The sequence below is a fragment of the Falco cherrug genome, chromosome 12 (genome assembly GCF_023634085.1).
Source record: "Falco cherrug isolate bFalChe1 chromosome 12, bFalChe1.pri, whole genome shotgun sequence".
Taxonomy (NCBI): Eukaryota; Metazoa; Chordata; class Aves; order Falconiformes; family Falconidae; genus Falco; species Falco cherrug.
The window spans coordinates 30,123,462-30,139,042 of record NC_073708.1 but is presented as its reverse complement, the minus strand read 5'-3'; the positions used below and the strand labels follow the sequence as shown (position 1 = coordinate 30,139,042).

Sequence of the window (15,581 nt, the reverse complement as noted above, 5' to 3'; positions counted from 1 at the left end):
ACATCTGCTAGGCTGCCTTTCGCATTCTGCAGGGAGTTAGTACACTTTTTATAGCAGCTTTTGTCCTTGCATAACACCTAATGCAGAGGGTGTTTCATAGCATCCCAGAACCGTTTGGGTTGGAAGGGAACTTAAAGATCATCTAGTCCCAGGGACACCTCCCATTTTGAGCCATTGCTTGGGATCCCTTGGCACTATTGCACAGCAGTTAGTTAATAAGAAGATGTTGTTCCCTGTAATGTAATGCTATTATTATTTCAAATATATTGTTAAAGCTCTTTAAGCTCCCCTTGTGATTGTTCCCTTCTGCATTTTTAATTATCAGTGTTTTAAATGAAGAATTGACGAGGTATGAAAGGTAGATAAGGAAACATTCAACATCAAGGAACCCTTTGCCCAGAGGGGCTTTGAACGGGACTGTTGTATTGATTTGCTAAACTGCAGCCTGTGTTTTATCAGCAGTGCATACATCAAATGGCGTTGTGCACAACAAATATACTTACAGTTTCTAATAGGAAAAGAGACCCCGTTCAGTGTGGTGCTTCTGGTTGTTGGTTGATGTGAGAGAATGAAATGTGTGAGACTTTGAATGAAATGTGTGTCTTTTTTTTTTTTCTTTTTTTTTTTTTTTTTTTTGTAACTGAGGAATGATGGAGTGGGTCTATGAGAAAAAGACTCAGCTGATTTCAAATTCAAGGGAAGCAGGTTTCCTCCCAATTCACAGTGATTCATGAGCTGTCACGCATCGGGGACAGATCCAGCCTGGCTCTGACAAAATGCATGACCTGAGCAGTCTTCTAAACCAGCAGTGCCACCGGGCAGGGTGACACAGAAAGGACCAGGAAGGGGGGAGGAGAAGCTGGACTGCAGCTCCAGGAGGGCCCAGCCCGTTGCATTGCTGTGGAGCAGCAGCAGCAGCAAAGTGTTTTGTCTCAAGGAAAAATCAAATGAGCAAGTGACTGAGGTGGTTGGCACGGGGGTTATTCAAGGCTTGCTCCAGCATGGCCTCAGCCGGCACCCAGGGGAGAGAGGGCATCACTTAGGGGTCTGCAGGCTGCCGAGGGACCATGATCAAAGGGACAGCTAAGCCTGGAGAGTAGGTTCAGCTACGACAACCTTAAGCTTTTCTGTGCCCTTGGGCTGGGGATTTCACCCATGCCCTATAGAGAGTGTGTTTACATTCAGATATGACTGGTGTGACTGGCTCTGTCCTTGCCCTGTTGTTTTCCTCCCCAGCATGGTGGTACAGACCCACTGCTCGGAGGGAAAAGGACAACAAGCTGTTGTGTTTCTTTTGGACAGATTTTGCTTCATTTTATAGCAAAGCAATAAATCAATTTAAGCCGAGATTTACTATGACAGGTCTAAATCAAAATGAAGTCCCGGAACCCTTCTGTAGAAATTCACCTTATGCTAAACATTGGCAGTTGTCCCAAGTGCAGGCTTTCCAGTTCCTGGTCCGTTGAATGATGTTGGGCAACATCTACCAGCAACTCCACCTGAGTGGAGTCCTGCTTTCCCTTAGATGGGGGCTTATAAGAAAGATGGGGACAGACTTTTTGTCAGGGCCTGTAGCAATAGGACAAGGAGTCATGGTTTTAGCCTAGAAGAGGGTAGATGCAGACTACATATAAGTAATAATTTTTCTTATGATGAAGGTGGTGAAACACTGGCAGGGGTTGCCCAGAGAGATGGTAGATACCCCAGCCCTGAAAACATTCGAGGTCAGGCTGGATGGGGCTCTGAGCAACCTGATCTGCTTGAAGATGCCCCTGCTCATTGCAGGGGGTTGGACTAGATGGCCTTTAAGGTCCCTTCCAACCCAAACTGTTCTATGATTCTATCATAGCCATGCATTCTGAGCTCCATTTAACCGCCTCCTGTCCTGCAGAATAGCAGTGTTGAAACGGGGGAGGAAAGGATACATGTGGGGCTATTTGTAGTATGTTGAAGAAAACCGGGTAAGTGTAAATAGCATCTCTGATCAAACTTTAAGCTGAGTATTGCTCAGGAAGCCCAACACAAGCACTTTTCCTCTGGGCAGAAGGATGCAGCAGCCCACTGCCTCACGTTCTCCTGGCTGTTTGTCCATGCAGCACACTCTCCAGCTACTCTTTCTCACCTCAGGCCAGGGGTAATTGCAGTTATTTCACAGGTAGCACCATCCAATGGGTTTTCTTAAATGCATAGCAGGGATGGGCCTGATCTAACTAAGATCAGTTGAGTACATAGCCTCTTCCCACATTAAAGCCAATTAAATTTGGATGGGTATGAGTGAGAGCAAAATTTAGCCCAGTTTGTCTTCTGTGAATTGGTTCATGTTGGCTGAGATTGAGTCTCACATCTTTCCTTGAGGCAGAGGCTCCCCGTACGTGTGAAGGCTAGACTTACACCAAGCCATTAGAGCAGGGGAAGGGCTTTGATCTCAAAATTGCACCATTTGAAATTGCAGATGAAAAAAAGGGAATTAATTCAACAGCAAGCGAGCCTGCAAGTGAATCATTTTAGCTTCTCCCAGACCAGGCTTGGCCCCTGCGCTTCTGAAATGGGAGCACGACTCCAGCAGGAGCCATGCGTTACCCCAACGGTACTGAGATGGAGATGGCCTCGGGGCAGCAAGAGCAAGGACATGCCACCTTTGGGAGGGGGAGATGCCGACGGAGGCAGAATAAAGCAGGATTAGCTGTGCATGGGAATGCGGCACAGCTCTTGGAGAGTGGTGGTGAAGGGGAGCTGGGAGCCAGAGCAGGAGGCTTTGGAGGAGCAGGTCTGCACAGCCTCTGCTGCTTTTGCCCCGAGCTGGATGTGTGCTGTAGAGCCGCTTCAGCGTGGCGCGGTGCCCAGGCAAATTCGGCTGGCTTTGCACTGTAACGCCACTCTGCAGCTTCCAAACCAGACCCGACTTGCACCCTGCCAGCTCTGAGCAGAGGCAGAGCAGCCCAAGCCTGGTGAATAGACATGCCCTGAGGATATGTCTACATTGCAGCGCAGAGGTGAGACCTGGGCTTGGTGAGACAGACCTGAGCTAGCTCTTGGGAGCCGCAGGGCTGCGATGCACTGGGGACACGTTGAGCAGGAGGTCCCTGGGCTTTTGGAAAGGGGCTGTGGAGGAGGAGGGAGGTTTCTAGCCTCAGGGCATCTTGTGATGCTTTTGGGGACTGAGACTGGGTGGTGGAGGGACATTATGGGCTGGCATGTGCTGGACCTCCCAGCGGGATGGCTGTTCTGTAGAGATCATGCAGGAAAATCATGTCCAGCAGTGCTGGGAAGTGGACAAAGTGGTAGTGCTGGAGCCTGGGTAAAATACACCGCCATCATCCTTAGGACGTGTGAATCTCAACCTTGGACTGAGGATCCTCAGCCCCATACCCTGGCGCTGGGATAAGCCATAACTCTTCAGTGGGGTGGCTCATCCCCTGAAGCCCAAACCCATCTCTGCAGGGTGCAGGAGGAGACAAGGCATGTGGCATTTGCTGGGTGCCCAGCTGTGGGGCAGGGGTGCTTGGCATGTGATGGGCCAATTCAAGCACCTGTGGCTGCAGGTTGTGCTAACACTGTAAGCTCCTTATGCATGAGGACATACAGCAAGAAAAGAATAAAAATAGTAGAAACAGGTAAAACTAGCTTCTGGCAAGAAGAGTACAAAGAGGTCGTTTGAAAGAAGTTGCATATGCATATGAAATTTTAGTGTTGTTTTCCCTTATGCATTCCTAATTTCTGATAGCAAGTTCTATTGCTGTGTTTCTTAACTGGCAGGCTGTTTTCTACCTGTTTTCCCTCTGCCTGCCCTGCACCTCGTGTATTCCATGAAGGAAGTTCTTGTGTTTGATTTCACCATGTTGGCTCATGAAAATCTACCCAAGCTTTCCCTCAAAAGCAGGAGGACAGCCCTGCATGGGATCCATGCTGCCCACTGAAGAGGGAGCTGCATCCATATGAGCCATTTGGATTCACTTTGCAGCCAGATGAAGAGAACTAGGCGCTTCCCACCCTACGGCAGCCCTCTCCCGTAAATCTGATGGACTGGCACTTCAAGGAAACGTTTTCTTTCCACTGTTTGGAAACAGATTTTAGATGGCTCCAGCAGATGTTATCCTCTGAATAACTCTGTGCTGCCACGTGGCTGCTTATTCCTGAAATTCTACAGCATTACACACACACACACACACACACAAAAAAAAAAAAAAAAAAAAAAAAAAGTAGGGAAAGAAACGATGGGAAGAAGCTTTATCAAGCCAAATCACAGGTGATTTTCAGCGAGATCTTGGGAAATGAAGTCTGGTGGGAGCCACCCGCAGAAGGGTGGCTGCAGCCCCTGGAAGAAGAGTGATGAGCTCCCCCCAGCAGCTCCCAGCACCCGCGGGGCTCCCCTGCCCTCAGCACTGAGCACTAGGTGGCCTCCAAGGGTGAGATTTGGGCTCCCGAACGCAGTCCTGGCCTCTGAAATTACAATTGCAGCTGGATCCAAAAATGAGGATGCCATCTGGACGGGGAAAAAAACACAGGGCCAAGGAGACAGACTTTTTCCAGTTCCTGCTGCCATCCTGCTGGAGTACAGCTCACTCCGAGGTCTGCTCCACTGTCTCAGCCGAGTGCTGGTCCACATGGGCAGGAAAATAATGTGATGGGCTGAAAAGCAAAGGCATCATCCACAAGTCAAGGTGCATTGAAGCCAGCATGGGTGTATTTTTTTTTTCCCCTGAATGCTACCAGCCTCGTGGGTGCTCGGTTGCGCACCACGCAGCATACATTACTGTCTGTTCATGTGCCATCCCTTGGTGTCCACTAAGGTGTGCAGCCTGGGGACAGCTGCAGGTGACTGGAAATGCAGCTGTTTTAAACTGGAAAAAGTTCCTAATGAGGGAATTATCTTTGTTTCATCCACCTTGTTTTCTAAATAAGCCAGGCTGGGCTACCCCTGGGCCATTCATGGGCTTTGGAAGGAAGCAGAAGCACCACAAGAGATTGCTCTTACCTGGGTGGTTTTCCTTCTTTACCTTGAAGGTGTCTTTCTGCTGGCATGGGGTGAGGAGGGACAGTGTTCAGCATCTCTCCCCATCCCATGTCTGTGTCCTCCTGGGAGGGAGTGTTCAACTTCAGCTCCATGCAGGATTAGACCCCCAGCTTGGGTATCAAAATATTTGCTTTTATCATCTCTCAAATAAGCAGCAGCCGTGAACCAGCTCTTTGGGAGAGGCCGCTGTGCTTGGCCCTGTGGTTCAGCTCTGGTTTGGTACTTGGGGCTAGGAGCCAGCACCCAAGCTGGGCTTCGAAGGCGCCAATGCGTGCAGCACAGAGGTGCACGCAGAGGTGTGAGGAGCCAGACGAGATGCCAAAATGAGTAAGCGGCTGTGTGTGGCTGCCCGGAGGTGCTGGAGCCACGGGAGGCACATGACGCTCCCTCCCTGCCCTGTTTGCAAGCTGCAGGTGACCTTGGGTTTAACAACTTAATGAGCGCTGTGCAATTATCGTTTCCTTGTGTCCCGTCCCTGGTTAGGAGGAATGTGAGTTACAGGTCCCAACTCATGCTGGAGGTGATTATGGCTGGCTGTCCTGAGCCTTTCCACTCCCTCTCTAGAGGACCCGAGGGCTCTGAGGGCTGCAGCATCCCTCCCGGGCTGCCTGCAGAGCCCCGCTGCCCTGCCTGCACCGTACCGGAGCAAGTGTCTGCAGCACCCCGCAGCCTGCCAGGGAGCCAAGGGGGGGCAGGTGCTCCATTTCCCCACTTGCTAATGGCAGGCGTGCACTCCTGGGTGTGCGTAGGTCTTGTGATTTGCGTGGCGGGAGCTGTTGGAGTTCGACGGTTGCACCACTGCCTGAGGGTCCAGCACCAAAAGGGGCTGGGTCTCATCAACGCCCAGAAACCATTTTCCCTCTGAAACACCTTTGTACTCATGCTTTCCTCCCCCCCTCACCCCCCTTGTGTTTTTCTGGTGTGAGTACTGCTCCAGGCAGGGATGCAGCAGGGCTTTAACCAGGTTTGGTTGGAGTCTGAAATAGTTTTCTTCCCAAAAGTATATGTACCTACAAGAAATAGCTTCAACGTGAGCCCTGGGTAGCCCAGAGTTACTACAGACTGCTGTTTGTGTGCCCGTTTCTTTTACCTGCAATTATGGGGAAATTGCCATCATGTAAGCAGCAGGCTGTATGAATAGCTTTATTATTTGTTATTATTAGACCTAGATGTGTGTTTTTCTTGAGATCGTATCTGCACAAGAAGGCACGGTAATAATAGCCTTTTGGACTGGCCAGGTTTCATTTCTGTGGACCGTGAAACTTTTGAAGCGAGGTGCTGTTTATTGCTTTCTTTTCAGATCAATGGGATTAAGCAGGCAGTGGCAGCTGAGGAACCTCTGCCTTGTCCGGGCTGAGTTCTTGTAAGGGCAGGCGGTCGTGTTGTGCTCACCCTCCTTGGCTGGCATCAGCAAAAGGGTCTCTTGTTACAGCCTGGTGCCAAGCTATTTTAGAAAGCATGATTCCCCTTTTATGGAATGATTTTTCCTGTGAGTTTAAGTATTGCGCTAATTTGCACGTCTCTTTTTCTGTTTTGCTCTGTTCTCTCTCTCACCTTCAGATGGGGTGTGTAATAGAGAGAGCAACAGCTTCTCAGGTTGTGACAGCAAGGTGCTGAGTATGGAAAAAGTGACAAAGAATGGGTCAAGAAATAGGAAAAGATCATGTTTTCTCTTGGAGGACCACTATTGGGAGCTTTTCATCAAAGTCCAGTAGGAAAGACTAAAATCAGGGCTGGGTTCCTTAATGCACATTGTGACCTACCAGTATTTTTTGGGTCACTTACCAGGTGCTCAGGCCCATGTGGACACAAGCACATGGTCGCAAAGCCACCCAGGCTGGCAGTCCCTGAAAAGAAGATGAAAGCAAAACCAGAATGAAATGGTTCCTCATCAGACTTGTGCAATTTGTTCTTTTGGCCTTGGGTTTGTTTACCCCAGAAGTCACCACGCGGTTGGTGTTTTGCTCCACTTTCTGAGCAGCTGGTGTCACAAGGCTTCGCTAAAAGCGAGAGGGCTGTGAACGCGGGTGCGTGGCTGGGGGAAGGCGGGCAGATGGAGACAGATAAAATGGGTACTCAAAATGCACTGCTTTGGAGGTTCTTTTTCTTTCATTTTTGAATCTCAGTGTTTCAGAACAGTCTCGGGGTTTGGAAACAAGGATTTTGAGATTTAGTGTTTGGTGTTGGCAGTGCTGGATAAAGAAGATAAAGGGGCCTGTGATGGAGCATGCGAGATACTTGTGATCTATTGTGCAACAACTGTCAGTGAACCTGTGTCTGTGTGTGTTTAAAGTGTATTTCCTGACATTTACTGGCGATTTTAAAGGGATTTACTCTTTGTTATTTCATAATCCCTGGTTCAGAGCAAATTTGCAGATTTTGAGGATCAGAAGAAAGCATTAATGCTGTAGTCTCAGTCTCTGGATAGCTCAAGCCACCTAACTTCATCCTCCCCTGTATTGAGCCCAAGACTTTGTGTTCAGCTACAGCATGTCTTCTATAAAGGCACGATACGAAGGTGGAAAGATCAACCTCTAACCCGATGGTTTGTTCCAAGGTCTGATCATTATCACTATTCAAAATAAAATGGATAATGTACTTCTCATTTCCCTTTGTCTGCCTTTGGCTAGAAGAAGTTACACCCAAACATTCATATAAAAGCAAATATTCCTTTAGCCCTTTCAAAATAAAGCAAAAGACAGGCTAGATTATTGCAGTGAATCTGCATAGCTTTACAGAGAAAATAGCATCCTTCTAGTGGCTGTTTGCTGTGGTCTGCAAGGCAGCTTGCATGCATTTGTAAAGTCATGTGAGCTGTATGACGGGCAATACCCTACCACAAGCACCATTTCTTTTGGTGGCTTTTCTTCTTTATAGACATTTCTTCATCCTTTTAAAATCCAGCGTCCCAAGCAAAATTTAACTGGCACAGAAAAGTGAAATGGGAAAGGAGGGTTGTGCACTGAAGGAAAAAAAAAGGTAGGCATTTAACTGAAATGTGTGTGACAAGTGGGAGTGAGCTTGGCTTGACTGGTTCTAGCTATTAAAAGGCTATATTGCAAGATAATTTGGGAAAATATTGTAGCTACAGAGATGGTGTGAACCAAATGTTTCATACTGCAATTTGGGTGCTGTAGTTTTGTAACGTGCTACTAACCCAAACCATGGGTCCTACAGCTCCTAAGATTTTGGAGCTGGTGCTATCACAGTATCAAACAGCCTGTGTGAAAGTACTCGAATACAACCCAGGGAGAAAAATCCTTTTCAGAACTATAAAACCATCTTCTGTTGTAAGGAGCTTGATCATTTTTGGCCAGACTTTCAAAGAAAACAGTGTCGAGACCCTCTCGATGAATAGGAACATTAATATATTAGGTATGTATTATGTAAATCCATACTTCAGTGGAGTGCTAGATAAGATAAATGGGAGCAAAGAGCAGGCTTTGAAGGCTGTTGGTGAGATTTCTGTGTGCTGTGCCCCTTGAATGCTTGGTGCGGGGCGCGGAGCCCACAGGGACATTGCGGTCCTGCAGCCCCCCCCCGCTCTGGGGCTGCTGCAGCATAACCCTCTAAATTTTGTCACCCTTGCTCAGGCCATAGCACTGCAGTGCTATCCCTGAAAAAACTCTTTTCTCCCCATTTTGTTGTGAGCAGTTCCTTTGTAGCTTCCGTGCAGGTGGAAGAAAGCTCCCCCGTGGCAGAACCGGGCTGTGCAGCCCCCTTATGCCCCCCGGCCGCTGCGTGGCTTCGAGGCACCAAGGCAGGGATGGCTGGGGTTACAGCAAATCCAGCTTGTGTGCTGAAACAAATATTTGGGGAGGGTCCAGCTTGGCCCTTGCAAACACATTTAAATACTTCAGGATCGCTGACAATGAATTATCAAGATAGAGACCTGCAAGCAGATAAGCCCAGGGACTCCTGCATTGTATACAAATACATGCCCTGACCCTCGCAACTCATGTGAGGCAGCAGCAGCAGCGAGAGGGGTGTTGGAGCTCCTCCCTGGCACACCTCCATTTTCATGTCATATAGTTGTGCAAGACAGGGTTGATAGAGAGATCTCCACACATGGGGCCGTGTGCTTTGCTTTTTTCCTGCAGTGTTTTATCTCTTGATGAGCCCCACCATTGCTCCATATACGTTTTGCTTAAGATGTCTTTCAGAAGCCTCTCCCTGCTTCCCCAGTTACACGCCCAGGCCCCTCCAGTACCAACCCATCAGAGCAGCGTCTTGGCTGGTGTTCAGAAGATACAAGCCCATGCACGCCGCCTACAAGGCTGCTCCTCGGCTCAGCATCACCTTCCCTGCTGCCCCGCAGCGTGGGTGGCCAGCCATGCACTTGCCCCATCGACACCCACGTTCACCATCAGGGGCCTGACACTCTGAAGGCGATGCCAAAAGCTATCAGGTGGCCCGTAAAATGATTTGGTGTAGACATGGAAAAAGATACATTTATTTTTTTTTTCTTCAACATTTCATTTGGGTGCTGAGCCTTTTCAGCCAGGTTATTGAGATAGTTTGCAAGCAGAAATCAGTCCAGGCTGAAAAATTGTAGGTGTACCTGCTTACATTATCAACCACAAATGTTTGTATCCTGCAACAAACATCTGGGAAGTGTCCAGCCCAGACATTACAGAAGTGTTAACTACCCCGAGTTAACCGGTAATCAATTCGGGGCTAAAAACTCGTGTGTGGACCTTTCCTCTGAGACTGCTGTTTATAACGGGGCTTTCATTTAGATCCTGACCTAGAAGCGTAATTAAACCATGGCACATTCTTGACTTTCAAACAAACTTCTGGGAGCTTGCCAGCGCGGAGCACAGACCCGGATTTTACCGGGTTTGAAACGAGCAGCGATGTACCACCTCTTTCATTAACTGTTGTTGACGGTGAAAATGCCTGCCCGGTAGAAATTGTGAATTATACAGCCAGCCCTTTAAGGCCCTGCTAATAAACACATGAAAGGATTTGAGGCAACTATGTGAAAATACTGGTCTATTGAAATGCTTTTTAATGCCACCAGTTGGGGAGAAGGTGTATTATTCAGAGCTAGAGTTTCTGGTCATTAACATGCGTCTTTTGTAATTAAGATGCTGCTTTACGCTGCACTCGCTTTGTGCGGTGCAGGTTTTCTCCAGCTTCCCCACCAGTGCTGGGCTGTGTCCCCAGGCAGCGGGGAGCCCCGGCCCGGTGCCGGGGTGCCCCGGTGGAGCGGAGGGTCGGGGTTGCCAGGCAGGTCTGAGGGAGGGCAGTAGATGGTGCTGTTACCCTCCTTTTGGAGGACAGGGACGGCCGGCCCTAGGCAGGCACAGCTAAGGCTTTACACAAGGTGTTGCCAGCCCGCGGTGTCCCCAAATCGTACGTCAGGCTCCTTCGAATCATGGGGTTCGGCCTCCAAAAAATCTTCAGGTTAAATCAAGAGGCGCCTTTTCCTACAGCTTGCGCGTTTGGGTCTTTCCAATGAGGTCTGGAGGTCGCATTTTCAAACTTTTCGTCGTAAGCTTGTCATTTTAAATTTACCTACACACACACCCCGCGGTTTGTAATAACACAAAGTGGAATCCTCTAATCACATCAGGAGCCAGCAAGATTTAGGTGAACTAAATTAAATTAAGGAGAAACACCAGGGTTGTGAAACCTGGCAGTAGCACAGATGCTGGTTAAAAACAGAGTGGAGTTGAAGGCTGTTGGCAAACTGAAGGCATCTGACCCCGAGGTATTTGGGATGCCAGGAATGGGTCCATGCCCATGGAGCTTCCTACCCTGCGGGTCACCAAGGTATGGGCTTGAGGGATGACCCTCCTGGTCTGCTTCAATCTGGACACCCAGATTGAGGTACAAATGCTGTACCAGGATGGCATATATCAGCCAATATCTTTTAATAACCTGAAGATTTATGAGGCTTGATACTTCCCAGTGGCATTGGAAGGGGCAGAACTCGGCCCCCTTTGGATTTCACTTTTATTTACCTTGTTCTGCAATGGCAGGTCTAAGTCCAGCCTTAGCAAACGTATCTTAATGGGACAGCAGTGATTGCGCAGGTTGGATGACCTGGCACCGGTGAAGGTGGCCAGCACGTGAAAGTAGGCAGGGGACATGGCACCTCTACTGCCCTTAACCTCCTCCTTCCTTGGGGTGGGCTTGGCAGTGCCCCCAGCCCCCTCCCCGCGACTCACAGCCCCTCTCATGGTGTTTTCTCCAGCAGCAGCTGCTGGTGCTAAAAATAGTCTTAAGCAGGGTAGTGGTGGTTCAGCTTTGGACTTCCCAGAATTTTACGGGTCTTCTGCTCTCACGACTCCGGTTTAGGCCACCTGATGCACAGCACGTAACTTTGCTCCCGTTTCCCCATTTGGTGGGGAACAATCTCAGATAACGTACGGATAACAATCAGGAGACTGGACACAGCTCACTTTCTTATTTTAGGATCGCTATAGACGCGGTCATTTATAGCTCCAAGAAATACAATAGGCAGGGCCTGGTCCTTCCCCACCACATGTCCCTTCTCCAGAAGAGTGGCTGCCAAATTCTCTCCATGCTGGAAAAGCCAAGTGGGGCTCCTGTATAAAACCCCACGGTAGGTCCGAGCGGGCAGCAGTGGTTTGGTGGTGGGCTGTGCAGCAAAATGCACGTCCAGCCGTGCACGCTTTAGACAGCAAACTGCTCTGCAACACCATCCGTGTTTGCAGCACATCAGGAGGAGCAGGAGAGATTCTCTCACTTGCAAGCGGAGCAGCCCCGAGTGCCGGGGCCGCATCCTGCCTGACCGCGGAGCAGCCCCGGGAGCAGGGTCCTCCCTGGCGAAGGGCAGGGCTGCTCGCCCAGCGGCAATGTGGCCTAATGAAACACATCATAGGGACTAATTAAAGTTGTGCCGGGCCAAGAAGAGTGATGGGGTAAGCAGGAGTGTAAGGGCAGTCTATAGATCCACTCCCCATTTCAACAAATAGTGATTTTACATTAAATAGTGTGTGGGATAAACTACTTCCATGAACCTCAGAGCAGAAACTGGAGCTGCCTCCCTTCCCTGCTGTCTCCCCAAACCCACCCTGTGTTCCAGGTGAGAACAAGAGCTCTTGACAGGCTTCTTTTTTTGCCAAACCAGACTCTATTGTCCCCCTTGGCCACAGACCTCTACAGATGATAGAGAAAAAAATTAAAACAGGAACTTTTTTTAGTGTTTTTTTGGTGGTGGTTTGTTTTTGTTTTTTCTTTTTTTGACAAAAGCAATACCCTTTGGCCTGGATCATGATGACTCGTCATGTTGAATGAGGAAGAGCTTCTCTCAGTTTTACATTATCACCATGTAATGAGCAGGTTTCCATGTAGTCGTGTCCCACAGATATGAAGGTACAAGGGGCAGCATCCAGTTCCTGCCCCTTTTTCTATCCTAGGAGTACTCTTGCAGAGCTTATTCCCTTGTAATGACAATGATGGAAAGAGTGAAACACAATTCCTGTTTTAATATTGTTGGCTTCTGAAATATCCCAGTTAATGTTTAAATCTGAGCAAGAACGAGTATTACTGCAAATGTTTTATCTTCCCATAGATGATATCAGTGGTGCATTCCTTGTTGAGCAGAGATCTGATCCAGCTGAGATGGGAGTGTGGTGAAAATGTGAGATCAGTCGGTCTCCAAAAATGTGGGGCAAAATTCACTGGTAACACAAACTCAGTTGGTTCAGTTAATCTGTATAAAGGAAAACCTCAGTCCGTAGTGGGAATTTAGAGCCTGAAAGGAAAAGCTGAGCCCTAAAACGATAGCTGCTGCATGGTGAATTCCATAATTGCATTTATGAATAAACAATTAATTATTACCAACGAATCTCTTGCACGTTATTGACAAGGGTACAGAAGCTGCTTTTTGGTGCTGCTGACTTACCCATTGTCAAGTGTGAACCGAGCAATTGTAGTGGTTGCTCCCTTAAGAAATTGTCCAAGATTCAGAGTTATTTGTGTGCTCTGGCTTGCATCAATTAACAGTACAATCTTTTTGTTATGAAAATGCAAACATTAGTAGCCTGAGGGGTCTTGTACATGCAAATTTGAAACTGTAATTTCAATTTCTCTTTAAGTACAAGAAAGGCTCTTCTTTTCTATTTGCTGTTACAGTGACAAGTCTCTTTTTGTAAAATTTTTTTATTATTATTATTTTCTTGCTTTAAATGCAAAATTTAATTTAACCCAGGGAATTTCAGTAGGGATCATTTTCAATCAGCAGATCTGGGGATGTGGGGAGGCTGAAGCCGGCTGCTGAAAGCCGTGGGCTCCTCGCGCCAGGGCCAGGCTCTGAAGGGTGGTTGCTTGGCCCCGCAGTGGAGGCGGCGAGCGGGCTGGGCATCATGCCCACAGCTGGCGAGGGGCTGCCCCCCCTGGCTGGGGGAGAATTCCCACGTGAAGATTCTTTCCGCTTGCTCCAGGCATCCGAGGAGCCTAAATTAGGCACCCGCACCTCTGCCGCAATCAGGGGAAAGAGAGTGAGACCTTGAGACGTGTCCTCCAGAGGCACCCGGGTGGGTGACTGTCACCACAGGGCACCATTTTGGGCCAAAGCTGATGGTTTTGTGCTCATGCTGTGGGGCAGTAACAGGCAAAGAGAGCCATCTCCTCAGGAGTGAGGGGGGAGATGGCACCTGAGTGCGTGTCACTGAGGCGTGATGAAGGAGCCAGAGGAAAGTTCAAGGTCTGTTTTCCCCTTTCTTTTTACACCGCACATATAAAAGTAAAATATGAAAACAGCCACTTTGCTTTCTTCCTCCCAGGCTGGCCCCAATATGCCCAGGTATGTGTCTAAACAGATTCCTGGAAAACCTGCCCTTGCCGGGGCACAATCTCTGGTGCTCGGGTTGTAGTCTGCAGCTCTGCAAAAAGCAGCAGGGAAGCATGTCCTCGCTGAGGGGTTCTACCTGCCCCCCCTGCCTCTGCAGGCAGGGAGACGCTGGGGACACGGCAGGATCTGCGCCTCGGCACAGGGTTCGGCCCGGCAGCGGTTTGCCAGCACACAGATGGAAGGCTGAGGTCAGATGCGAGACCAAAAAGAAAGAAGAAAAGTGGTTAGGTACTGTCCGGAGCTGTCTCCTTGGGAAGCATGTGCTGATCCCACTGCCTGCACCCCCAGCCACCCTCCTCGGAGCTGCTAGCATCCCCCGCCAGGGCTCCTGGGAAACCTGCCTGTACTTCCTTGGTCATTTTAATTAGACCAAAGGGACGATTAACCTACAAAATGATCCCTCACCCAGCACCGAACGCTCTGTGAATGCTCACTTGATGAAGGTGGCATGGCTGGTGCGGGCAGGTGGTGGTACCCAGGGTGGGCGGTGGTACCCACGGCGGGTGGTGGTACCCAGGGCGGGTGGTGGTACCCAGGGTGGGTGGCATGGCCAAACCATCCCTGTGGCGCGGCCCCGCTGGGGTCTGCCAGGCCCGGGGGTACCGCCCGCACCGCGGCCCCTCGCAACTGGCCCGGCACGTGGAGCAGAGCTGGGGGCAGAAGGGAAAACTGGGAGAAAAAGGTTTAAAGTGAGTTTTTCCTGTTCTCTGCCGTTAGCACCTCTCTGGAGCCCTGCAGCCCTGCCTCCCCCCGTCCTCCCTCCGCCGCGCTCCTCTTCGGTGTGCGAACGCTAGAGGCTCCCTCCTTCTGGGCTGCCTAAAAACTTTAGTTCCTGACTGTTGTGTTTGGTTTTTTTTTTTTTTTTTTTTTTTTTTAACTTCCCTCAGGAAAAAAATATGGAGTTAATTATCTATGTAAAATGTCAGATGCAGGAAAGGGGCTGTGCTTACTTGGATATCCCATCCGAGGCGAAGTGACTGATTTTTTTTCCCCCTTTTTTTTTTTTTTTTTTTTTTTCCTAAGGGGTGGAAAGGACCTCGCGAAATAAAAGTGCAGAAACAAGCCGGTGGCTCCCAGAGCGGCCGGGGCGGGCGCGGCGGGAGCCCCCAGCGCAGCGCGGAGCCGAGCGCGGAGCAGAGCGCGGAGCCCACCGGAGCCCACCTGCCCCCGGGACTCGGCATCGCCCGGCTCTTCGCTCCGCGCCTTCTCCCCCCCGCCCCCCGCGTACTGAGACCGTGATACATATATATTTTTATCCCTCCCCCCGGCTTTTCCTCCAGGACTTTTCCACCGCCTTGGGACACCCGCAAACTTCTCCCTCGCTCCCCCTTCCCTCCCGCCCCTCCTTCGCTGGTGGTTTTGTGCTTGTTTTGGTTTTGTTTTGCTTTTTTTCTTTTTTTTTTTTTTTTTTTTTTCCCCCGTGGAGGGGGAGAAGACCCACCCGCCTGCCTTTCGCCTCCCGCGCCCCACCGGAGAGGCCGGGAGCGGCTCCGGCAGCGCGGGCAGCACCTCCCCGGCGCACCGCGTGTGAGCCCGGCCCGGCTCGGCGCGGCCCGGCGCGGCTCGGCACGGCTCGGGCGCTCGCCCCCGATAATGCAGAGCTACAAGTACGATAAGGCGATCCCGCCGGAGAGCAAGAATGGGGGCAGCCCGGCGCTGAACAACAACCCGGCCAAGAGCAGCAGCAAGAAAGCCCTGCTCATCTGCCTCGACTTCCTCTGCCTCGTCATGGGTGAGCAG

At 49.9% G+C, this 15,581-nt stretch overlaps 1 protein-coding gene across 1 annotated transcript in view; it reads left to right on the top strand.

Moving 5' to 3' along the window:
* The first annotated feature begins 14,878 nt into the window (after window positions 1-14,878).
* PLPP3 (phospholipid phosphatase 3) overlaps window positions 14,879-15,581 on the top strand; it is a 46,078-nt gene continuing 45,375 nt past the window's right edge. Inside the window, exon 1 of the mRNA XM_055724890.1 lies at window positions 14,879-15,573. Coding sequence (XP_055580865.1) covers window positions 15,435-15,573 — 139 coding nt within the window. The 5' untranslated portion in view covers window positions 14,879-15,434. The remainder of the gene's footprint in view (window positions 15,574-15,581) is intronic.